Below are 26,288 nucleotides of genomic sequence, written 5' to 3'. Positions count from 1 at the left end.
GAACATCATGCTGTATTGAAGAAGACTTGAAACTAGAGATTGAGACCATAAACTCATGTTTACAATGTTTACTGAGGTAATAAATCAAAAGAGAAGTAGAGTCATTTTCTCATAGACTTCTATACAATCTGCCTTTTTCTAACAACCAGAGGAGTCGCCCCCTGATGGCCTTTAGACAGAAAGAAAGTTTAAGGAACATCCGCATTGGCTTCATTTTTAAGAACCTGGGGTTTCCAGCTGGTTCAAACATGATAACACAACAACTTTCTTTAACATTTCAACTGCGCACCTGCAGCTCGTTGGTAGCAATTAAGATCAGCTGTGTTCCAAATCACGTGTAGTGATGAACTAAAATTACACAAAGAATGTTGAGGAATCCACCAGCTCTGTTGTCATAGGCAAATTAACTTGATTAAGATAATTAACATGCTCTGAGGATCATTTTTCTTGGAATTATTATTATTTTTTTCATCTGCACCACTAACCCATGTCATAGTGCTGATTAAAATACATTTTATAGTCAAAAGAAAGACATGAAAATAGTTTAACATAACGTGCTGCCCCACAATCAATGTGTCTTGTGTTTAGAGTGCAAGGAGAAATTAAAACATGCAACACAAGCTTTTAGTCCTATTTAAAACCTGGGGTCGTGCTGCACTTTTGACTGCACTACTCATTTGGGCCTTGTGGCAAGGACAAACAAGGAACTAGGAAATAAGGAAAGATTATCCAGGTAAAACCTTTTTTTTCACTAATCTTAAATCACAAACTCAGCAGGAATGTTTTTTTTTTTTTTTAGATCGGCCTTAAAAAATGGATCTCCAGGATTCTTTTCTCACTTGGGCTTCCGTACTTGACAGCTTAGGTAGGCTTAGGTAGGCAGTAATGACTGAATATTGCATTATGTTACAATTACAGTTTTAGAAGCTAGAAAGCTTAACTCTTAAGATCCGCTCTTGGAATACAGATTGTTTAAGCAGTTTAAAAACATTGACAACCCTTAATCATTCATCACTTTATCATCTTTATTGATTTCAGTTTTTTTTTTTACCACATATACAATTAGACACAATAAATTTAGTGACATCATCAAACAGTGATCCAGAATAACAGGGTGTTTTAATCATAGAGGCAGAATCAATTTTTTAAAAAAGGATTTGACTTCTATGTTTCCAATACTGAAACTCGACAGAGGGAGAGATGCCATGAGAACATTCCGAATGCTTTCCGAGTCAAAGTAAATGTACACCTCACTGCAAACATCCCAAGACAATGAGACCTAAGAACGGTGCTATAGATATAGTCAGAGTGGGGCCGAAATGTGTGGATGAATGAGACAAGGATTTCCGTAGTGGCGGCAAAAATGTCATCCATTGCATTCACAGTTTAAACCAGAGAAAGTCTCCGAATCCTCTCGGATGTGGGGGCCATTTTGGCTCTTGAGGCTAGGGCACATGTTTCCAGTTGAAGAGCGAGTCAACCAAAGCCCTGAGTGTAGAAAATCTTACTTGTTCCCTTCGAAGCCAAACCTGAGTTAGCCCGGCTCTAACTCTGCTAAAAGCCCTGAGTTTTGGCCTGCGTATACCAGGCCCCGTATCACATATGAAGGGGAATGTGTGTGTGTGTGTGTGTGTGTGTGTGTGTGTGTGTGTGTGTGTGTGTGTGTGTGTGTGTGCTTCTGTGTGTGTGCTAATGCTGCATGCTGCTATAAAGTACCGGCCCAACTGCTTACAGTCTTCTCAGCTAACATCTATGGGGCACTAAAATGTTCAATATTAAATAAAGAAATCATTGTGCAAAAAATATTCACATGAATAAATTGGGTAAGATATATAAATAAAACAATTATATCTGTGATATAATGTTTTAGAAAATATTACTATCATTAAAATTAAATGTTACTCTGCCTTAAGCTATTAAATATCAGAGTTTTACTGATCGCGTTTCATATGAGACATTTTTAATTTCAAACGTTTTTAAGTTTATTTTATTTCATATTGACAGTTTTCCCAATTACACCTTTACACGATGTGTTCTGTCACTTTTTTTATTTCATGTCACTTTTCAAAACAGTGGTGTCACTTTGATTATGCATAATAATCCGAGGTCACAGTCCGGTTTAGCTAGTTAGCCAGCTACGTGGGTTAACATTTTTAGCCTTGTAAAGATAAGGCTCAAAAGCTACAGAAGTAAGCTAACAGTTGCTAGCCGGCTAAATTTGGTAGCAGTTGTTGAGCTTGCTAGCTTAAGAGGCTGTGGGCCTGAAAGGTGGGAGGTTGGTGTCTGCACCACTGTCGGGAAAAGTGACTCATTATGAAACGTGACATTATGAAATAAAACTTAATCTGACATGAAAGTGTCATCGGGAAAAATGCCACCATAAAATAAAAACAGGCTATTTTGATATAAACATGTCCATAATAAATGATACCCATGTTTTTTTAAAAACAAATGATGAAATTTCATTCAAAAATAATTTTAAAAATGTCCTTAATTATTTCACAAAATTTGGGATCTTTATTTCTTTATTTTACAAAGTTTATTCATATATGCTTATCCATTGAATATTGTCTTATTTAATATTGAACACTAGACTTTTTTTAACATAATATGCAGAGCTCAAACCTAACGGATCCCTTCAAGTGAAATAACTGTGAAGAGTAAAAGAGGTGAAGGCACTCAGGCCCCGGATCAGTTTTTCTTTTGTTTTCCAATGAAGCAAACGTTCTAAGGGGAGAGCTGATCTCAGAACCTGCCACTAGGGGGCAGCTCAAGTGCTTTGTTGCTGCTCTAGCATCATGGCAACCACTTTAAAAAGTCAGTCTGGCGATGTCACATCCCTGATTCTCAAAAAAAAAAAAAAAAAAAAAAAAAAAATCACAAAAGCAGAACCGGAACATAAAACCAGCTGGTAAACAGACACACTGGACGCACAGTAACACGGCACCGAGACTAGTGGCACTATGAGATGGCAGAGACGCAAATATCATACACGTGTCAATAAAAAATAAATCAAGATCTTCACCAAATGTATCATCTGCATCAGCATAATCAATCAACGTTAAACAATGACTCAGCAACTCCAACCTCTTTCCTCTCTCAGTCCACTGGCCTGAAAAGGGCCCGTCCTCTGATGCCAAATCCTACTTTTTTGGCAGCAGGGGCAGCTTGAGGAAGAGAGGAGGAGGAGGAGGAGGAGGAGGAGGGAGCAGGGGCGGCAGGGATGGGAAGGGCGGACGGCGGCATGGCAGGCTGGCGAGACAGGAGCTCCTTGAACACTGAGTTCATCTGACGGCTGATCACTTCCTGGAAGGGCGAGAGGAGGAGAGGCAAACAGTTAGAGAGAGAGAGAGACACATGGAGGGTAACAAAAAAAATATGTAGTGTAATAAAGCATTTATATAAAAAAAATGTTTATTTAGAAGCATTGCAATCAAAAGTTTCAATGTGCAAATCTTACTTTTAAAACGCAATACGCCATCCTTGGAAATAAGAATACATAGACCTCCTATTAGCAACATTTTTTTGTGTTTTTTTACTTTGTAAACAGATCACTGCATTAATGCAAACCCTACAAACGGCTTTATTTTACTAAGAAATAAAAAAAAAAGAAATACAAATTATTTTCTTTCAATTACTGTCAATAACTGCCAGCATCACAATACAGTGCTACTGTGGCTTACTCCACTTTGAATGATTGTACTATAACTAAACTCTACAAGTTATGATATCTTGGATAAAAAAGTTGTGGTTGATAAATAACATAAACTGTAAACTGATGCATAATTAAATTGATATATATTATATCGTCTCAAAGCAAAGTTTTATGCGAATTATAGGACTTGTTATGGCCAGAGCCACAAGACTTTTCCTTTGCTTATTAACCTTGTACTTAAACATTTTGAGATGCCATATGCCCTTGTTTTTATGAAAGCCGTGAGAGACAAGTGAGAAAAAAAGTCTGATCCAATTTTTCTCCTGTGTTTGGAAATGAAGAACAGGTGAAAAAAGGTTTTGCCGGGTGAAAAAACTACTTTTTGTTCCATCTATTGAAAACAGGTGAAAAAAAGTTCTGCCTGGTTTTCTTCCTAGGTGACTTTTTATTTCCTCCATGTACTCTAAACACAAGGTACATATATTGTGTGTTAGCAAGTGGTGTAAATAAAAAATCACCTAAAAGAAAACATAAATGCTTTTAGTCCTAAAAAATAAATAATTGTATTAACCTGACAAAACTTTTTTTAAACTGTTTTCACAGATGACGAAAAAAACAATCATGTCAAAAAAAAATTAGTTTTCACCTAGCAAAACTTTTTCCTACCTGTTTAATAGAAGAATAAACCGTTCTAAGTCATATTAACACAGTGGGAAAACTATTTAAATCTGGACAGAGTTTTATTTTATCTTGCAAAAGTTGTCATTTAGTTCAATGTAAAAAATTAATTTAAAATAATAACAAAGTAGGCCCCTGGTAGCAATTCCTTGCCCCATATAGTTATTTTCCAAGCTACTGGACCCTAAATTAAATGTTTTTGAGAGATCTCACAAAAGAACATCCTAGGTTCTACAGAATTCACTCTTTCTCAAGAGCTGAGGGCCTCACAGGTGTGATGTATCAGCCTGCAGAGTCCAGGAAGAACTACCAACCTTGTCGACTGCCGGTCTGTCTGCCTGGACAAACGGAGGTCTGTCTGGGGGTCTGAAGCCGACCTGTCTCACAGTGTCCAAAGTGTGTCTTCTCTCTTGAGACCTAAAAGACCAGAGGTAACACGGGTTAGAGGAAAACACAAGCGAAAATGTGATCTGAACCCTGTTTCATGTTTTTGGAGAGAGAAGCTTTTTCTCCATCTTCTCTGTCCACCTTTCAGTCAAAAATGAAATGCAGACTGCCTTTCCTGTTATTGTTTCTCTGTAACAGCTTGATTGGCACAATCACGCTTGGTGTCGTAGCACGAGCTACGAGCTACGAGCATGAACAGAGGCGTTTATACTCTATGGGCTGTGCATTGCATTATTCTCTGAAACTCAAGAGGGCGTGCAAACAAAACTGTGAAAAATCAAAGTGTGATGCTGTGTACAGGACTGTTGTTAGGGTGCCTTTTATTAGCTGGTATGAATGTTGTTTTATTCTAAACCTGCAACATTTGATTTTTTTAGTCACTTGTGGAGAAAGGAAACAAGCTGTGAACACAACACTGACATATTATCGACTTCCATCAATTGGAGTCGTTGTTCTGTCTCTCTTTTAGCTCTGTTTTGGTCTCCACCAACTCCTGAGGGAAATACCTGGCTCGTTTAGGTGCTAAACGCGAAACGCTTTGTTCACCAGCTAAACCCTGACTGCTGTGTGGTGCCGGGCAGGTAGCGTACAGTGAGTTTATCAGCCTTTTCACTAAAAAACACGAGCGGTGAGGGTGAACCAAATCAATAAAGTTGTGGGGCGTAAAAAAACAAAGACACTAAACAGCAAATAATTGTTTGTGGGTCTGCTGATAGGAGCGACCCCTTACAATACACAGTCACATGATCCATTGTTCATTAAAAATATTGACCGTAACTGATTTAATGTATGTTGATGGTAAGGTTTTGTATATATTTGTCATGTCATTATTTGTTATGTTGGATGTTTCTACATGAATAATATTAATCCCCTGTATCTCTCTCTATATATATTCCTATATGTATGTGGCTATAAAGCCCTTTGTATTTGCGTGACGGGTCAAACACAGTGTTATACAGCACATGCATTGCCTCTGAGGTGTGTGTCAGTCTTACACTGGCAGGTTTCGTGAGGCGGGAGAGGTTGGCGGCTTTCGACTGGGGCTCCCCTCACTTCCTCTTTGTCTCCCAGGCAACGAAGCGCTGTCGCTGTTCACCCGCATCCTGTCGAGACGCGCACAGAAACTTTGCAAACACTTGTGTGCATTCATGTGAGTTTGCTGCCCTGTGTAACCGTGTGCACTAATGAGACATTTCTTTCCTTTCTTTTGTGTTTGTATTTTTCTGTCTACATCTATTGTTCCTGCATTGATATATTGCAGTGTGCAAGTGCGTGTGTGTGTGTGTGTGCATGTGTGTGTGTGTGTCTGTACCGGGTTGTGTTCTCCGTCTGTGAATCGTCTGCTGTCAGGTTTCCAGTGCTGCCTCCGCCTCCTCCGTCCTCTCTTTTTCCTCGCTCTGATCTGAGGGAGGAGAAGAAGAAGAAGAGACACTTATTAAAAATAAAGTTCACTTCACAAATATGAGATGAAGGTTGAGTGACAAAATAACTGTAGGAGGGAGAAGGAGTGATATTAAACGCGAACAGATTTTTTTGTGAAAAATGTTGAAGATGAGGCAGAAATCTATGGTGAGTGGCCAAATTATTGCCAAATAAATGACAATGTTACACAATGCAATGTAACAACTCTACAAAAACACTACCTTGGTAAAATTGTCACCCCCGTGTTTATGCAACCTGCTGTTTGTCTGTACTACCCATAGACTGTGTATAAAAAGTGGATGTAGTCATCGTGAAAAAATTTGAATTTTATACTATCAATGAATTCAATTCAATTGGCAGTTTTAGGAACATTTATATTTTCTAGTTCAAAGCGCTGGTAAGCATTATAGCTAGGCAAAAGCTAACGTTTAGCAGTATGTAGCCAATCGGATGCAGAATAGGGACTGGTCTTGGAAATGATGAGACGTGTTAATCTGCATATAGAGCGAAGAAGTGAGATCCAATCTGAAGTAGAAATGTCACTTGCCCTTCCAGCAAGCTGATGTACTTGTGAGGGATGAGACCCTTAGCTCCTCCCACTTCGCCCCTCCACCAATCACAGGAGGCCTTGCTGTGAAGGATGAGAAGCTCCCCTTGCTTGAAGGACAGCTCTGCTGGAGATCTCGCCGTGTAGTCAAACATAGCCACCGCCTCCCACTCTGTACACACATGCACGGCCACAATCAACTCGGGCCCAAATACATGTATTCTTATGCATCATAATATTCAATCTTCAAAATGTAAACAGTGGTTTGTTGCACATTTATGTGAAGTATAGTGAGTGAGGCATAGCCTATGTCTGATGGCCTCTGATTCGTGTGTGTGTGTGTGTGTGTGTGTGTGTGTGTGTGTGTGTGTGTGTGTGTGTGTGTGTGTGTGTGTGTGTGTGTGTGTGTGTGTGTGTGTGCGCTGTATGTCCTCACCGTCCTCACTGGGCAGATGCTCGGTCTCTCCTTCTCCCTCCTCTGTGATTGGTTCACTGCACACGAGCAGAAAATGAAAGTCTGTGGTCATTGCACAGTTCCTCTTGTGTTGGACATGCAGACTGACTTTCAACCGCTTTTGAAATGTGACATAAAAATGTCAAACCGCTGTTTGTGAGACAGCTTACACCTTCAAATCACTGATAATGCTCTGTATAAATGTTCATGAAGAAAACAGACAGTTTTAGTGAATTACCCAAGAGCTGATTTTGGCGTGGTAGAGGTTTCCATGGACACCGTCGACAGGCTTGAGGTTTGTGTTCAATAGTGAGCAATCAGCTGAATAGTATTAAGCGGTCTTTACACCAAGAGTGGCAAGCTGCACAGAAATTTATTTGGCTTGGCTTTAAATTCTATTTCAAGAGGATGAGCCATGAGAAAAGGGGGCAAAGGGGGGAGCTGCTCCACGTACTTGGAACCATCTTTGTCTTAAACTCTGACATGACCGACAAATCTGTGGGGCAACGTGAGGCCGCTGCCCAGTCACTAGTTAACAACAAGAGGGCAGAAATAAGTGGAGATGAGCTTCTGTTTAAACGTGAATAATGGAAGCCAGTTTAATCACATAGTTAGATAAATTCAACCAGATTTGACCAAATGCATCAAGACCATTTTCATACTAAACCCCTAAATCAACGAAACATTGCACATGGTTATTATGCAAGTCAAAAATATAAATTATATTAATCTACAAAAAATATATAGAAATAAAAAGCTCTATAATTTTCTTTTAACCTCCAATCTGTTGGTTTAAAAGGCTTTTAATATTTTTCTTGCCACTATCAGTTGCTAAATTAAAACAGCATTAGCTAACTATAATTTTTGGGGTAAGATTGCTAGACTAAAATGATTAGCTATGCTTTTTGTTAATTTTATTAACGTTGTAATTTGTTTTACCATACTTTTGTCCCAATATTTGCAACAAATTACGTTGCATTGACATTTCATCACAGCAAACATAACACAGATGACTACTCGTCTCTCACCAGTACTCCTGCTCCAGGGTCATGTGCTTCTCGTAGACGGGGCCCGGCAGCTCTGATTGGCTTGGGTAGATGACGTCATGCTGGAGGATCATGGTTTTGACGAGATCGTTGACCTGCGGCTGCCTGGCAACGGCGTCGTCGGATTCCAGCCCCCTCACCAGGCTCGGGCCGAAGCAAACGGCCAGGTTGTAGGGCTGCATCATGTTTTCGTCGCTGTACTGAGACACACTGGGGAGAAGACGCACGCCATGGATTATTATTTATTTAATTCTATTCCTTTTATGACCATAGCAGAGAGTTCATGTGATTGAATAGCCCACACTGGGTTACGTTGTAGCTTACTGATTGAGGAAAGCAAAAAGGTATCGCATCACGATGAGGAGAGGCCGCGGGAAGGTGGAGATGATCGCTTTAATCTGGGCGTCTTTCTCCGTCACCCCCTCGATTTCTGATCATGACAAACAAGAGAGGAGCAGGATGAGAAAAGATTCATCTATTACAACAAGTTGTGTTTGTTGCAGCTACAGTGCCTAAACTGTACTGAGGTCGCAACGGCTAGGTTGATTTGTATGCAGACAGGAAATACAAGCATTTATGGGGAGTAAACAACCAGCGGGCAGGTTCACAACCCTGATTAGCTGTGCTGATTCTGACTCAGATTTGATGTTTATGGAAAACAGAATGTGGCCTACAGGAATAACAAGGAGACAGTGAGAGAGAGAAACTAAGACAGTGCAAACAAGACAGTGAGATGCACCAGTAAACAGAGAGGATGTTGCAACACCTTGCATCAACAGTCGGTATTTCAAAAAATATGTTTTTGCAAAGGAGAATTCCTTTTACCAAGTAACTTTGTGGCAACCACTGTGTAAGACCTTAGACGGCAACCTCCGGTACTGCCGAGTGGAAGTTTCTTAAAACTTGCATTCTCTGTACTGACCAACAGGGGGCGACTCCTCTGGTTGTATAGAAGTCTATGAGAAAATTACTTTACTTCTAAGTTAATTGATTCCCTCAGTAAACATTGTAAACATGAGTTTATGGTCTCAATCTCTAGTTTCAAGTCTTCTTCAATACAGAATGATGTTCATTTAGTAAATTATGGTCCATTTAGAGTCAAATAGACCTTAAAGTGATGTTTTAGGGCGGGCTTACTGTGATTGACAGGTCACTGCCGCTACCATGGCCATATACAGTGTCTCTACGTCACTCCTCCACATTCAAATTACGGTAACTTCTGTTAATTTGCTGAGAAAAACAACTAAAACATGGCAACGGCCGTAATCCAAGATGGCGACGCCGAAATCGCCGAACTCGAGGATTCATAACCGCAGTCCGCAAACCAATGGATGACGTCACGATGACTACGTCCACTTCTTACATACAGTCTATTGTAAAATCTTATTTAGAACTGCACAGCCATGAATTTGACTGACATGAACAGGACAATCAAGTTGCTAGGCAAAAAAACGTAGATAAAAGGCCTTACTGTTATACTTAAATGATCTACGATGGGTGCTGCAATAGCAATCAGACCCATCTCAAGCTCAGTCACAATTAGCAGGATTATTTATATGCAAAAAGGTAAGACTCTACATGAGGAGGCGAATCAGCTAAATGGAGGTAGAATATGCAGCCTAAATAAATAACTGAGTAACCAAAACCTGCAGGGTCTGAAAACAGAAACACACACAGACATCAGGGTTATATACTTACGGACACACTCCAGCAGCTGAGAGTAGCAGTCATAAGGGAAGAGAGGAGGCTCAAGGCCCCTGAAGTAAAGCTTCAACACACCGGCCACAGAGTCCAGGTCGCACTCACTGTCCGACAGAGGGTCCTCTCCTACGGGGGGTGAAACAGAGATGACACATGGATGTGTTGATGAGGCAACATAGGCTTGTGTACACTTTTTTTTTTCGTGCATAAAAAAGACATGTAGTTAAATGCAGTGGGATTGCAGAAAAAAAACGAAATAAAAACACAGAAAAGTGATTAAAATAAGTAATAAATAAATAAATGATATTAAAAAAAACTTTTGTCCATCAGAGGAAAAAGCGATGCAATTTGAGAAGCTCACTTACCTCTCTCAAATGCATCTCTGATGTGGTTAACCTCCCTCTGTGAACCAGGAACTCTGAATATCCCTTCATGGTGGAGGCCTGAGACAAACAACATATTACATGGTAGATGTTCCATACAGGATATAACATACAGGATTGCACGCAGATACACAAACAAGCACTTCCACCTTCTCATTGTCTGTGTCTAAAGCTCCCTCAGCACGGCTCATTGGTTCACCATAAAGACAGACTCACCGTGAAGGTTGATGAAACGGATGCAGCTCTCAACCACCACAGGAATCTGCTGCCCGGAGCTCTGGAGACAGAAGATGAGTAGAGGAGGAGAGATGAGAGGGCGGATAGAGATGCAGATAAAGACAAAGACATGGTCGACATAATAAACAACCGTCACAGCAAAAAAGGAAGATAGGATGCATAGAAACGGTGATTAAACAGAGGGGGTTTCTAAAAATCTATATTACAAGCATAAACATAAGTTATCATGCACTGATCAACATCAATTTTGAGATTTTGGGCTGTTTTGCTTCCATAACTTGTCTTGTTTCAGACTAGTGGAAAGAAAACATACACAATACAGATTCAGCTGTTTATTTTACTACTTTGTCTATGTGGGGTTGTAGATTTCTCCTATAACCAAAAATTACCATGAAAGAGTGCCTGATTTGCATATATATACAAAATGTATGTAAGTAATCAACTGGGGAAAGTTTCTGGTGATATCTGTTCGTGAACATTTTTTTACCCTCTTTTATATCTTGCAAAATGTATGTAATTTTACAGTAAAAGTTAATTTTCTCTTAATGAGTTTCATGGGCTCCAAGCCAGAAATCTCCACTTCAGTAGCACTTACATACAGAAACCATTCCAGTTTCATTCCTATCAATATTCTGAAGATTTTTACTCTGGGGTTTGTTCATATATCATTCAAAGCCTGATTTATATAATTTTATTTCTAAAAACACTGCAAAAAATGTTTTTTTTTATTGATGTTGACAATATTTTCAAATATTTTCAAATATTCTTATTCTGATACTAAGTTAAAAAAAAGCTCTATATCGAACATTTCAACAAGATCAAACAAGAATTTTGAACCTGGCTTTATTCAATGTTTGGAATTCCGTTATGGGAATGTATGCAAATGAGCATGTATTTGATAGGATTTTGCCTCATTTGCATATAACATTTCAGAAAACGAAAGATAATAGCCTCAATCTACTGGGAAAGTTCCCAACATTATTTATAATTTATATAAAAAAATCAAGTTGTTGTTTAGTAGTGAGTTACTTGGTGGAACTAACTGCGGTGTCCTTTGGACAGAGCCAGGCTAGCTGTGTCCCCCGACTTCCAGTCTTTGGTCTTATCTAGTTAAATAGCTTATTTATCATACAGACGTGAGAGTGCTGTCATTCTTCTTATTTAACTCTCTGGAAAAATTGCAAAGAAGGGTCTTTCCCAAAATGGCAAACTATTGTTTTTTAACTGCAGAATGTAATCCAGGGCCTCTAAGCGGTCACAGTTGGGGTTCGCTACCTGTGTCCGAGACATTCTCCGTCTTCTCCTGCAACCGAGCCAAGCGCGGCAAAGAGGAGACAGAGAGAGAGACAGAGACAGAGACAGAGACAGAGAGAGAGAGAGAGAGAGAGAAAAAAAAGCACGCATCATAAAAAAGGCAGAGTAAGAAATAAAGGGGGAATAAAGATTCAAAAGCAGTGGGAAGAGGCGCACAAAAAGCACACGCGCTCTCAGAAGAGGAGCCGAGAAAGGAGGCAACAAAGAGGCCAGTGCATTTTAATCCCCTTCACAAGAGAGGAGGAGATAAAAGGGAGGAGGAGGGAGGAGGGGGGGGGGGGAGTGGATTGGATTTAAAGGAGAGAAAAGCCAGCAATAAACTATAAGCATCGCCATACACATGAAGGCACGCCGCGTGCATGTGCTGCAAGAAGCCCCACGCCAATTCTTCTGCTTTGGCGTGACCGGATTTTCTAAATCATTCCCCTTCTGAGGGTTGAGCACCAGTGCAGCGCAGCAAGCAAATCAAAAACGAGGTGAAGACAAGAATGTTTATTTATTTTTCTTATTTGCATGTGTGTGTGTGTGTGTGTGTGTGTGTGTGTGTGTGTGTGTGTGTGTGTGTGTGTGTGTGTGTGTGTGCGAGCGTGTGTGTTACCTGTATGTAGGAGAGTATGTCTGTGGTGAAGAGTGTGTGGCAGAATTGGGAAACAGGTCTGGACTTCCGAATGCGCACTGACCGAGCACATTGCATTCTGGGAAATATAATAATGATAAAATGCATAATGCCATTTTACATTTAACATGCAATGACGTTCGATAACTGTTATTAGCGGTTACACTAAACTTCACACCCCCCCCCCCATCCCCACTCCAAAAATCAGCCCCCTATACATAATAGGAAAAATTGGCCAAAATGGCATTAATGGTTCAAATTTGGTTTCATCTCTTTCCTCTCCTCCTTGTCCTCTCTGCTACCTCCATGTCTCTACGCCTCTCTCAGTCATTCTCGCTTTATTCCAAGCTACGTGAAGACATCTGTTTACCTGGAGGGGTCACTGTCGACAGCCTCGGCTGGAAGAAAGAGACAGAAAACAGGGCAGAGAGTGAGGTCTGGTTCAGGGTCCTGGTGCAAACAATGTGCAGGTAAATTAAAGGTGAACTCCACCGATATTAACACATCAAAGGCCGTCTACAGCTGTTGAGACAAATGCCCTTTGGGGATGTCACTTGAGTCGGTGTGTGGGTCTGGCGTTGAGACTAGTTTGAAAATGAAACATAGACTCTATACAACAAAGTGGATTTAGTCATCGTGACCTCACCCATTGATTTGTGGACTGCCTTTATGAAGCCTCGAGTTCGGCGATTTCTTGGTCACAATCTTAGCTTACGGCCGTCGCCATGTTGATGCCGATGAAGGTAAGTTACCATATTTGGAATGTGGAGGAGTGACGTAGAGACGCTGTTTATGGCTCTTGTAGCTGCAGCAACCTGTCAATCACAGTAGTCCCGCCCTAAAGCATACCCTGCTTTATGGTCTGTTTGACTCTAAATGGACCATAAGTTACTAAATGAACATCATGCTGTATTGAAGAAGACTTGAAACTAGAGATTGAGACCATAAACTCATGTTTACAATGTTTACTGAGGGAATAAATCAAGTCAGAAGAAGGGGCATTTTCTCATAGACTTCTATACAATCTGACTTCTTTTTTCAACCAGAGGAGTCGCCCCCTGCTGGTCAGTAGAGAGAATGCCAGTTTTAAGAACCTTCTGCATCGGCTTCACTCGGCAGAACCAGAGGTTGCTGAAATGAAAGAAATCTGGGTCATGGCTAAAGGCTACTAGCACCACAAACTCAAATCTCTGAACTGTTGATCCCAACAGTTGCATTGTGGGTAATGTAAGGACCAGAATTTGACAAGAAAAATGAAGTTTTCTCTAGATGTGCTCCATCGATTTTGATATATATTTTCTAAACCGACGTGTCTGAAAATGTTATAGGGCAACGCTACATCGGTGGAGTACATTGTCTTTTTTTGTCAAAACTGATCACAGATTCAAACAGTGGCCCACCCATCATCAATCATTGTAGCATAAAAGTACCTTTCTGTATGGCCTCTTGTAGAAGGTCGTGTTTGGCTTGAAGTTTGAAGGTCAGAGAACTGCTGATGAGGAAGTCTTTCACTTTCTAAGACAACAAAAAATAAAGAAAATAGTTTTCCCTCATCTGCTTCAACAAAGTTTCTGAAACTATGTTGAAATACAACATTTTACACAGTGCTGCACAACATTTAATTTGTCCAAACATTAAATGTTGTGCAGGGTAAATAAATGAATCAATTTGTTGATCACCACCAACAAAATTATATTCCCATTTATCATTGCTTAAAGGGTAACTTCAGTTTGTTTTTTTCTGTATGTGGACCTTATTTTCTGAGGACTATTAGGGACCACGATGATTCTAATCGGTCGGGTATTGAGTGACAACGCAGCAGCCGCTTAACTGGCTGTAATGTAATCATATCAGGCCAATCCTAACCGTTAATGTACGTCCACTAAAAGTGGTTCTTAAATCTCACATTACATCCACATTGTCAAAATCAGCTAAATATTCAACTGTGAAGTTGAAAATCATTGAGATAACACGAAGCTACTCTTTCTGTACTCAAAGAAAACAAACTCTGTAGACACCAACTCTCCTCTCTCTATTACTGTCACACGTTTACAGTGTTGTCTCCCGGCAACAAGTCACTAACACCAGAACAAACAGACTTGATCTAGCGAAAGATAAAGAAACTCTGGATTTGAGAAACTCAAACAGTGTTTTGAGAATTCAAGGGTTGGGCCAAAGCAACTGAGAAATGAATCATTGACAGGGTGGAATCCCATAGCAATGTTATTGATACTAAAAGTGGACATTAAAATGATCTCCCAACCCAGTACAATAATACTACTACTGAGGTGAATGATCAGTTATGGTATATTATAGAATAAGTAATTAAAAAAGCTAAACAGCCACAGTTATACCAATACCAGGTTTCGTTAAAGGACATTATATAATATATATATATATATATATATATATACAGTATATATATCCTAGTGGCCTGATATATACTGTATTTTTGAAGGTATTCTCACTGCACCACCCTTAGCCAACTGCAATGACTCACTGTGAAGTAGTAGGTCTCTGTCTCCTGCTGATTGGCTCGACGCTTGGCGAGGGTTAGTTTTTGGGCGGTGTTTCCTCCAGGCGGCTCATGCGATAGGCTGCTGAGCACGTCGGGGGAGGGGTTACAGTCGCTTTCACACATATTCTCCAGCAGGGCTGCGAGTGTGGCTTTAAGCGTTTTACTGACCTGAGAAGGGGAGAGAAATGTCCATTGGTTAATTCTGTTTTCCTAGATGCAATATTTCATTTTAAGGTCCGTGACCGACTTATTAAAGAAACAGGCAGTGAAAATAATTCTTCTGACCTCTTCAGTTTCCAAGGTAACGGAGGCGAGCCGAGACTGAAGCTGCTGGTACCTGGTCTCCAGCTCGTACCTCACCTGGCTCTCCGCACTCACCTCGCACACCTGAAATACACAAATAAAACATGAAATAACTCTACTCTTCTGAGTTCAAACCACTGGGATGTTGTTCCGAGAGAGATGGGAGGGGCAGAGGGTGGGATTATACAAAAGTTTGTGACGCTTTCATATCGGGTCAACTTTAAAAACAGCAATGGGTTAGAGAGATAGTTTGGATTTTCTTGTGGGGTCGAAAAAAATCTATATCAGTTTAAGTGTACGCTATATTTAGAATATTTCCACCACTTTACCTTGCCGTAAGACAGCCTTTTGAACTGTAGCCGTTATCTATGCTCTCTTCAAAGCCACTAGACTCCTTTGACAAAAACATAAATATTTTACCTTGCAGAACACGGGTGTTGCTGGTGTGCCGCTGCCTCGATTTTTGTTTGTTTATGTAACTGAGTGTTTTAAAGAGTTAGCTTCGTTTCACCAAAGGTACGCTCTAAGACAAACTAATAACAAACTAACCTGTTGAGGCAGCAGTAGAACAGCACCTTCTGTTTTCTGGGAGGTAAAATTACTGTTTTTGTCAGTCAAGTCTGGCATAGATGATAAAACGGCGTCAGTTCCCCCCTAGGAAAGTGCTGTCTAGAGGCAAGTTAAGGCCGTGAAAATATTTTAAATATAGCTTACATTTAAACTGATTTGCATTAGTTTTTAGGCTGCACAGTAATTCTAATTCTCCACCTGGTCTCCCTCGTGCGGATGGTAGCTGAATCTGAACGGCAGACAGAAGGCGGCGTCGTGTTGCTGCAGCAACGCATCTCGGTCTCCGCCCTGGTCCAGGGACGTCACGGCAGCCTCCAGCTGCTTGAGACCCGTCTCCTCGGTCTTCTGGATGCGCCCCTTGCTGGCCAGGAAGCACTTCATCACCCTCTCCACGGACAGATGGAAACCCAGGTCGCAGCACTGCCAGGACCGAGGGAAAGAGGCGGCAAGATGGATGGAAGGGGGCATTGAGGTCGGAGGAAACGGTGACGAAAGAGAGGATAGAGGGGACGACAGGTAGTGATGGAGAGGGGAAGAAAAAGAAGAGAGGGAAAGGGGAGAAAGGATTTTTTTTAAATGTGGAGATTGTGGTGTGGGACAAAGTGAGAAAACCATCATTCACCCCATAATATATCTCTTTTCTTCAGATAATAACAGGACAGAGTGGCACAAAATGGTAACTCCAAACTATAAGCACGCATAGACAACCGCACAACACAAACTGCGTGTTCCTCACGTCGATGAGTGTGCTGATGTCCTGCAGGTAGTACTTGTTCATGGCCGCGTTGGCTGCCGCTAGATTCAGCAGGTAGTCGTTACGAGCCTTTGTGCACTTCAGCTGGTTCTCCTGCACTCTGCCGTGCCTCTGTGCATGCACAAACACACACGAGTCAAGTAAGAGAAGATAAGAACACAAAAGGCCATGACACGTCTCATCTCACTGATGCAACACTCATAAAAGAGATAAGCATTTACAGAATTTTGACGTTTTTACACACGCAGACAAAACAACAGGAAATGGTTTGTTCTAGGGAAGAAAAAAAAAACTGTTCAAGACTTCCTGTGACTCACAACGACACACACTCACTTTCTCCATCAATCTCTCCATCTTCTTGACGGAGCTTCGCCTCTGCCCTCCTGATTGGCCGGGCCCGAGCTCGGCTGACTTGCCGGTGTGTCTCTCCTCCAGCCGCTCGGCTTCCTTCAGCTTCCCCTCGGCTATCAGACAGTCCGTGTGGTACTGGTTGTACGTCTTCAGGGCCTTCATTAGAAAACACGTCATACAGTGGAGGCTCCACATCAGCATTGTCATTATTTTTGCATGATTGCATGCAAAGACGACACTATCGACATGCTCACCGTCTGCATTTCAGTGGTGACCTTCAGCAGCTCATCCTGCATCTGGATGCCAACCTCTTTGCTCTGCAATGTCAAAAAAATATTGAAAAAATATATTGACACTTGACAAACATTTATTACTTTAAGGCATAGTTGTTCAAAACGTGAGCACTGAAAAACAATTAGTGAGGCCCATGAAATGCATTATACCCAAATCATATGCAGTCCATTTCAATACGTTCACATTCAATAGTTAATAAACTGCACAGCTACGACGTCAAACTACGCTCCACCACTAACAAGCTCATGTCAGGTTAGGAATGACATCTTGTAGGAAGCGGCTGGTTGCACAGAAACTAGTGGCACACGTCGATTGTCACTGATTCGCCATCTTGGATTACGGCCGTCGCCATCTTGGTTTTCCGCAACCAATGAATAGAAGTTGCTATATTTGGAATGGAGGAGTGACGGAGGGATGCTGGATACAGCTCTGGTAGCGGCAGCGACCTGTCAATCACAGTAAGCCCGCCCTAAAGCATACTCTGCTTTATGGTCTATTTGACTCTAAACTGGACCATAATTTACGAAATGAACATCATGCTGTATTGAAGAAGACTTGAAACTAAAGATTGATTGAGACCATGTTTAAAATGTTTACCATGTTAACTGAGGTAATAAATCAAGAGAGAATAGACTTCCATACATCAAATCCTTTTTGCAATCAGAGGAGTCGCTCCCTGATGGCCATTAGAGATAATGCAATTTTTAAGACACTTCTACATCGGCTTCACTCGGCCGAACCGGAGGTTACTGCCTGGCTAGATATAAAGCTAGAACCACCAAAGCTTAGCAAAAAGACTGGAAATGGTAGAAAATAGCTTGCCTTGCTCTGATCAAATGTCAAAAACACATCCCCAGCAACACTTCAATCTGATATTGTTTAATCTGTACAAAAAAAAAAAAAACAATTGCAAAAACAAAAAGCAGTAAGTAAATGCTGGACTTTTCCTAGTTGTATGACTAAAGGCAGGAAGAAAACAAATCGGGCCGGTTTTCAAGGCATCTCGCAGCTGCTCTTACAGCTGCTCTTACATCTGCGAAAGCGAAAGCTGCAAATAAATTAAACAGGATTTATTTGAATAAATTGACCGCCCATTGGAAAATTTAAACGGTTACTTTCTCGCATTAAAACATATCAAAACTTAATCAAGTGACATTATCACCTTTTATTCACAGTACTCTAAAACTTTCTTTCTTGAGTTTTACTTCAAGTTAAGAGTGAGAAAAGGGTTTTATCAGCATAATACACTTACATTCTAATATGGTGATGTACTAATATGATGCTGGACAGTTTAGCGAATAATAATGCATATTTTGATGGTTATATTTGTGAGTCAAATCTGAATTTATATAACCAGTGGCGGTTGTACATTGTAGTACAATGTTTGCCTCTGAGATAGAAGTACACAGTAAGTTGTTACAGGTTGTGTTATTTTTGGGTAAATTACTTTGGAAAGTAATATTATTTAGGCAGCAACACCACAGGCCAAGAATTCAGCCCGTTCTGAACTGACATGTTGAAAGCATCACTCAGCTAAACAACAATTTTGTCAGGATTATTCTAATTAATCCATCATCAGTTGTGTTTGTACAATTGCCTTGAACTACTTTGATGCAATAATAGAACATCTAAAAGGGTCTTGCTGTGCTTGGTGTCGGGGTGCATAACAACAATGACTTTTCAACTATGAGAGGGTACAGAGAGTGTGTCTGACAACCAGTAATCCCAGCCAGATGAGTCTGTGTGCTTATTAAAATGGATGAGACTGCAGATGCCACTGCAGAACCGGGGCACATAAGAAGACTTCATTGTGGTCAGTTATTTGTCCACTTGTACCGCTTATTTGGTGAGTCTCTTAACTTTCCAAGGCTGGACCTTTGGTCATTTGCATATGCTATGTTACAAAATGATTTTGGCAGCTCTGAAAGACATCCATATTAACCAATTTATGCATTGATATGCTTTGGTTTACAGGAGATAGAGCTGATAGAGTGGAGTGATTTCAGTCTTTAATTAGTGTAACTTGATAACAGAGTAGTAAAGTTTACAGTAAATGACTTAATAAAGAAAAGTCCTTTCCATAAAACATCCTTTTAATAGTTTTGGCATATTTTCCTTTGCCAATTAAATTATTTGTTGAGAAATGTTGAAGATTGCTGTACAACCATGCATATCTACAGATTTAGTTAAGCAAGCTTAACACTGATTTAAAGCTGCAAAGCTTTTTTTTCAAATTCATGTTTTCACTCTCAGAATCAGATCCTGTTTTAAACTTCTACATTAAAGTGGTGCACCCAGGCTGTCTGGAAAGGCAGAGGACACTTCATCATGTTTTCTCCACTGAACGGGCAGAATAGAGGGTTTTATCTACCATAGAGGCAAACAAAGGGGCACTTTTGCTGTGTTTCTTTTGAACACGGGGGCACCAAGGCGGGCAGTTAACCTCCAAGGATAGAAGTTAAGCCCATCTTAAATAGGTCTTGCATGTCTAGTCGGCCTGTTTCTGTGAGCATGTGACCTTCCACCAAAGATCCACTCACCCGTTTGTGCAGACGGTGTGTATCCTCCGTGCTGTGAGCCAACCGCTGTGTGAGTGTGTTGCAGCAGGTGTCACCCAGCGCTGCATGTTCCCGGCTCTCCAGACGAGTCTGAGACAGCAGAACAGACCAGACCTGACACACCGACTGACCCCACTGCTCCTTCCTGGAGAAGAACAGACAACCTTACTGAATTACAGCTTAAGGAAACACTCTAAGAATCACCTGAGAAATAGACCAGACAAATGCATACTCGCTCACATGCTGTGTGTACATGCTTACTTCTTAGTCTTGGGGGTGAATCTCTCAGTGAGTTTGTCAAGGGCGCGGGCGTATTCCGCCTCGATGTCGCCTCGGCGCCGGAGAAACTCAGAGAGGTCTGAGAGCTGCTGCTGTTTCACCTCCACCTGAGAGTCTAAAATCTTTATCTGGTCTGTCAGCTGGGCCCGCAGGTCTGACACATACAGAGACAGACAGAGATGGACGGATAGCGAGAGAGACATGGAGAGAAAGGAGGACAGTTATTCAAGTAAATACAAGTCTATTCTGACATTTAACGATAAACAAGGAATCTTTGTCAGTCTGTCTGTGTGTCTTTCACATATCATGAGAACTGTTCATCTGATCTACTTCACACTTGGCGGGTGCACTGATGGGGACCCAAGGGAGTGCCGGTGCAAATTTGGTGAAATACGGACACGAGACACGTTCAAGATTAATAAACATCGAATAAACAAGAGAACGGCGCTGTGTTCAGCAGTAGGGGCGGAGCTTTAGGGCTCTGCAGACCAGGGCTTGAGTCTAGCATTTTCGCCTGACTAACTTTCACTTCACTTCCTTTTGCTGCTGGATGCTGGACAAAGCCTGCCAACACTTGATGGATGCTCGATATGCCAACGTTACAACAGAACTCTTCTTCACCTCACTGGAATCAACATGAGTGGATAGCCAATTGGAAGCAGAATGGAACCAGACTGTATTCCACTATTGTAAGACTTGATAATTAATTAAATCCATGCTCTAGTTCATAACCGTGGTGGTTGTCTAAGAAAAAACAGGCGCTACATGCAAGATACGTAAAATGTCAATCAAATGACAAAAATGGTGGCATAAAACAGTTACGGCCGCTGGCTCACATCACAATGGTTACAATACAGCAAAAATATATTAAATGGGAAATTTTTATATTGCTTGAGAATATATATCCTCATATCTGAAAGCACTAAGTTGCGATATGAGGGGCAATGTGGCAGACTACGTGGAAGAGAACCTGCTCCCTCTGTAGATATGAAGAGCTCATTCTAAGCTAACGGAAACAAAACGGTTTATAGTTTTAGGTCATTATAAAGTAATGAAAACAAAGTTATGAATATTATATTCCATTTCTGCTAATACATCCCCCTCAGTTCTACACACTGGACCTTTTAAGTAGGATTTAGAATGCGGTAGTTACTACTTTCTACTCAGGATCCGAGTGCTTCTTTCACCAATCCTCATGGGTAGTTAGGAGTCAAATTTGGTTTGACTCCCAAATACCAATTTGAGTTTGAAGTGGTGGAAAAAGCAAAAGTATTAATTTATTATCTTTGTATCTTTAATGAACCATATGGATATGCCTGTAAATGTTTATAACCCCAGGATGTGTATTTCCCGTCTGGCTCGTAAATAAATACAAAAAAAAAAAGATGCACGCACATCACACCTGCTCCTTATTGCAGACATAAGGTGTCTGCATAAAGTCTACAAATGAAACACGCGCAGACCAAATCAGTATATATACTTATGCTGCTGTATTTTTTTTTTTTACAACTGTGGTGAACCTGATGGCGCCTAGGGGACACCCATAGCTAATGAGAAGTTATGTTGGAGAAATGAGAAGAAAATACAACAATGTCTTTTCTAATCCCACATTATCCGACCAGGGAACTAGAGTTAATAAGACGCCGTCCGATTTACTGAGACAGCAACATATAGATTAGTACACCCAGCTGGTAATAACCCATATATATATGCATGCAAGCTTGTGTGTATGAGGGCTATGCATTGTACACATAAGCTTAAACTCATCTAAGCCAGCGGCGACGTGGCCTGGCGCTGCTCTTTGGTTTTAAAAGGCTAATACAAACACCGCTCCCTCAAGTAACCCCGCCTTTCCTTTGCTCTAGCTCTCTCTCTTTTCTTCGTCTATTACCTGTTCTCGGGCTCTCTCGTTCTTTTCTTTCCTCGCTCGCTCACCCAGCCACCCACCCACCTCTCCTCCCGCTCCCCCTCTCTCCCCCCTTATTTACTCGTCTTACTCGTCTCTGTGTGAGCACACGGCCCGGGGCTGACTGGATGTGAGGAGACAGCATCACTAATACTGGCTATAAATACACCCTTGTAGTACAGTACGGAGAGCCGCCCAGCCACAGGATGCACCCTACGAAAAACACAGCACATAACGCACGCACACACTGCTGTTGTCATGTGGAAAAATATTGCCAACGCCAACATCGGTCACGCTCATGTTTTTTTAGTGTGATCAAGGGATGACGCTCTCTGCTGTTGGCTTCGAGAGACCCTGCATTGATTGTCATCGAGCTCTGAGCGAGGAGGGTTTTTATCATTTTGCATGACAACGCGCTTTTTGCGTCCGTATGCGCAAACATGGGCCCGAATACGCTCAGTGAGAGTCCACGGCTCGATGAGCACGTGGAGCAGCTGCAAACACTCGTGCGTGCTATCTTTTATGCATTCATGCATGCAGGTTGGTGCAATAAAAGGGCACAGACGAACACACAGAGACAACCACACACACACACACACACACTCACCTTTCATCTGCGATTCGTACTCGGCCAGGCTGCCCTTCTCCCTCCTCAGCTTTACATGTGATGTCATCATCTTCGACCCCCCCTCGATTGTCGCCTGTCACTGAGACCTTCTTCCCCGATGTCCCGGTCCCCCTCGTAGCCTCCCTTTCCGCAGACCTTTCGACCTCGCCCCCTGCTCCGGCTCTGTCCCTCTGTGACCTTTTTAACCCCTGACCCCCTTGGTCCTTCGCTGCTCTACTGCCGCGTGCAGGGCATCAGCGTCAGTGTTGCCCGGCTGAGCTCCGCGGGGACAACGGTCAGGTCGATGCACTCGTGGAATCCTTTAAGTTTCAGGCGTGGATGCTGATCCATAAGGTGAACTGGCCTGAGCAGAAGACAGAGGGTTTAGAGGAAGAGGGGGTGAAGAAGGGTGAGGAGAGAGGGAAAAAGGGAGAATTCTTGAGACCAGGGTGGGAAAATGAGAGAGCCAGGGGACAAATGAGGCCAGGGCGACGAGACAGAAAGGGACAGTGACAACAGAGACGGGAGGTTTAATAGAAGGGACAGCACCGAATGGACAGTAAGAGGGCAAAGTGATGTGGATGTGAGGGGAGGAAGGATGGGGGATGGGAAGATGAGAGGTGATGAGTAACAGCAGAAGTGAAGGATATACAACGCCTCGAGGTCGGGGTGTTAGATACGTCCATAAAGGTAATAGTCAAATACACAAGCAAATGTCTCCATATGTGCTTTTTTACACAAACTGTACCGAGGTCAAAGGTGAAAACCTCGAGTCTGGTGTGATGTGGTTAGTCTTTTTGGTGACCCACGTAAAACCGAACTGTGGTCAACGTTGGGTCCTGACTTTCTTGATGTAATAATTTTCACAGGTGGTTTGTGGGTTACCATGGTTTTTAATACACGTTAAAGACAAACTTAAAGATCAAACAGTGATCTGTCCCAAAAAAGAACCCGACCCCAACATGAACCCGCATAGTTTCTGTTCAAGCCCCGACCGAAACCCGCATTGAGATGCGTTATGGTAAAGTTTAGGCTCAAGCACCTGTGGGACAATAATAGGGACTTTTGAGGTTTCTTTTTTTTTTTTAAGATATCTAACGCAAGTCTTCCAACTTTATGGAAATGACAATTGAATCCCTTTAAAAAGGCAGATTATGCTTTTGAAAGGACTGAAACAGTTTGGATGCTGTTGAGTGAGAAAGCCGACTTTGGAAGACAATAAAACTTCTGAACTGTGAGTAGATATTAAGAGCCCAGTTAACCTACATTTATAAAAGGTTAAGCAAATAGTCCTACACATGACCAAATACTTACATCGCATAAGACACAGGCATTCGCGTGGTTGTTTATTAGTCAGCGTAAACTGTAATGAGAGTGGGACTTCACACACACACAAAGACACACACACTGCGTCTTGCTTTTTAGTTTCACACCGGCAGGCAAGTACAGACACACAAAGACGGAGGCAACTTCACATCCCACATCCTGTGTCAGTTTCTCAACGGGTTTCAGCACTACGCAACGAGTGCCAAAGTGTGTCCCTTTCACTGGAAACATTGTTTCCCAATCAGCCTCAAGCAATAACTAGTGTTAAAACGTAATATTGTGGATGGAGGTTTGAAATCATGAGTGCATTGTTTGACAGAACTGTACTTTTAGTAGGTGAAAGATATAAATAAATGTGTTCTAACATATTGCATGTATCAGTTTTATCACAGCTAAAGCCTTTCACCCAGAATGACACAAGCCTGTCATTTCCTCTTCCAAAAACTGTGCGGTGGATGTGGTGCAGACGCACCTTTCGTTGGCAGTTTCAAAGAGAACTAGAGTAAATGGAGAAGTTGTGGCGGAGAGATTTCTGAAAATTAGACTGCCAGACCTTGGAGGCTCCGGAGGCCTTCATCTGCGTGTGCGACCTTAATCTGCGCGGAACAAAGCGAATGTAAATGATCTGAGGAGCAGAGGGGAGGGGGATGCAAGTGCTTCGGCGAAAGACCGGGGGAAAGAGGCTGATTGAGGGGGGGGGGGGGCAAAAAGGGCAGCCCGGGCTAAGAGATGGAGGTTATCTGGGAACAGTGTTTCATGCTTACAAGTCAAGGGCATTGAAAGAAAGAGGAGGTCGTGTGGCGCACATATTTAATATAAATCAGATTGACGACATGAGAGGATGCACGTGAGACAGTGCGATGGATCCGTATTGCTGCTAAGGGGATTTTCTGCTAATTTCCTCTGAAGCGAGAAAAAAACAGAGCATGAAGCCGCAGTAATACAAGTGGGATATTGTGTTTGATGTTATGACCGATACCATATGGGGATTTTCTGAGAGCCAACCACACTGTGATACCTCGAGCCTGTCACTGTAGGACCTTATGTTGTGTCTTGCAGAAATGTATCCTCATTATATATTTTTTCAATTCCTACAGCTGGGAAGAGAACCCACCCTGATCCCTGCAGACCTGGGTTGCAGCCCAACCGTTGCTAACACATGGGTGTCAACGGGACCCTCAGCCAGATGATCTCACTTCCTGAAAAGTTGTACTTTTAGGGAAATATTGTAACCGCAAGCGCACAGGCTTCTAGAGAAACATCCTTATCAGCGAGTTGCGAAATGTTAAAAAGGTGTGCTTGAGAGTGTTGATCATGAATCTCATGCTCATCTGTGCTGCAGCTGTACGTTCACTGCTCTTAACACTGGTCAGGTAGAGTCAGGTGTGAATCTCGTCCTACCCATGGACTGATTGAAGAGGCTCTTACAGACAAAAACATGATTGGGAGAAAATGCGTATTGCAATTTATGCTGCAGAGAGATACAAAACAGTCAGAAGGGTACAATGAAATAGGATAGGATGAATCTCATTGGAGAACTACTGAACACAATATGGCTTTAAACAATCAAGCGGCCAAGGGCGTTTCCATGAGTGGAAAATAATGTCATGCACAAATAGAAATAAAAAAAAAAAGGAGTAGAACGGACATTGAATTGATTTTTTTATGGTTGTTAGACTAGAACAAAATAAAAAGTTGATTGTTGTAAGTTGTTATGGTGACAACACACGCCAGTGGGGCCATTAGCTAGGTAGCTTGGAGTGATTGGGGAGCAAGATGACAGCTCTGCCGCCGGCTACCAGCCCTCTGTTCGACTTGTTTTCTGTAACCAGAACAGCATTAAAGCATGGCGGAATTAACAAGCTAGCTAACTGCTATAGTTAGCTAGCTAGCTCGCTAATTCCACGATGCTTATATGCTACACTGGTTACAGAAAATAAGCTAAACAAAGTTTTCGCTCATCCCGCGATAGCAATGTGCTTTGCTACTGTGACAGAAGTTTAAAGCATTAAGTTGTCAAACTTTACTCATTTTCTCTGTCTCTTTACGCTTCGTAAAGTTACTACTACACTCCTCTTTTTAGTCACTTTTAAAACCTAACTGAATATGGATATTCATGAATATGAATGAAGGCAAGTAGTTTTTCAGTAATCCTGCTGGCAAACAGACAAACCAACAAACAAAACTGAAAAAAGCTCCTTGGCAGACATGATGATTCATACTGTAAGTGCACTGTTATCCTGTTGTGTGGGGGGGTTACTGTAGGTGTAGCACCGACATGATGTGTAATGGAATTACTTCAAATAATAAGCTGCAGACAAG

At 41.7% G+C, this 26,288-nt stretch overlaps 1 protein-coding gene across 3 annotated transcripts in view; it reads right to left on the bottom strand.

Moving 5' to 3' along the window:
- Positions 1-2,866: 2,866 nt before the first annotated feature.
- Positions 2,867-26,288, bottom strand: part of arhgap4b (Rho GTPase activating protein 4b) — a 27,217-nt gene continuing 3,795 nt past the window's right edge. For 2 of the 3 annotated variants that reach the window (XM_054608950.1, XM_054608951.1), the window contains exons 2-24: positions 22,641-23,004; positions 20,110-20,281; positions 19,831-19,993; positions 17,251-17,313; positions 16,979-17,152; positions 16,628-16,756; positions 16,090-16,311; positions 15,304-15,405; positions 15,001-15,186; positions 13,931-14,015; positions 12,871-12,898; positions 12,483-12,579; positions 10,550-10,610; positions 10,316-10,393; positions 9,948-10,076; positions 8,574-8,679; positions 8,232-8,459; positions 7,186-7,241; positions 6,750-6,921; positions 6,093-6,182; positions 5,776-5,883; positions 4,648-4,750; positions 2,867-3,306 (exon numbers count right to left, since the gene is read on the bottom strand). In XM_054608950.1, the coding sequence (XP_054464925.1) occupies positions 3,100-3,306; positions 4,648-4,750; positions 5,776-5,883; positions 6,093-6,182; positions 6,750-6,921; positions 7,186-7,241; positions 8,232-8,459; positions 8,574-8,679; positions 9,948-10,076; positions 10,316-10,393; positions 10,550-10,610; positions 12,483-12,579; positions 12,871-12,898; positions 13,931-14,015; positions 15,001-15,186; positions 15,304-15,405; positions 16,090-16,311; positions 16,628-16,756; positions 16,979-17,152; positions 17,251-17,313; positions 19,831-19,993; positions 20,110-20,281; positions 22,641-22,710 (2,829 nt within the window). In that variant the 5' untranslated portion in view covers positions 22,711-23,004 and the 3' untranslated portion in view covers positions 2,867-3,099. The remainder of the gene's footprint in view (positions 3,307-4,647; positions 4,751-5,775; positions 5,884-6,092; positions 6,183-6,749; positions 6,922-7,185; positions 7,242-8,231; positions 8,460-8,573; positions 8,680-9,947; positions 10,077-10,315; positions 10,394-10,549; positions 10,611-12,482; positions 12,580-12,870; positions 12,899-13,930; positions 14,016-15,000; positions 15,187-15,303; positions 15,406-16,089; positions 16,312-16,627; positions 16,757-16,978; positions 17,153-17,250; positions 17,314-19,830; positions 19,994-20,109; positions 20,282-22,640; positions 23,005-26,288) is intronic. The other variant, XM_054608952.1, reaches the window with a different exon arrangement.

The sequence above is a fragment of the Anoplopoma fimbria genome, chromosome 12 (genome assembly GCF_027596085.1).
Source record: "Anoplopoma fimbria isolate UVic2021 breed Golden Eagle Sablefish chromosome 12, Afim_UVic_2022, whole genome shotgun sequence".
NCBI classification, from domain to species: Eukaryota; Metazoa; Chordata; class Actinopteri; order Perciformes; family Anoplopomatidae; genus Anoplopoma; species Anoplopoma fimbria.
This window is presented reverse-complemented; position numbering and strand designations above follow the sequence as displayed.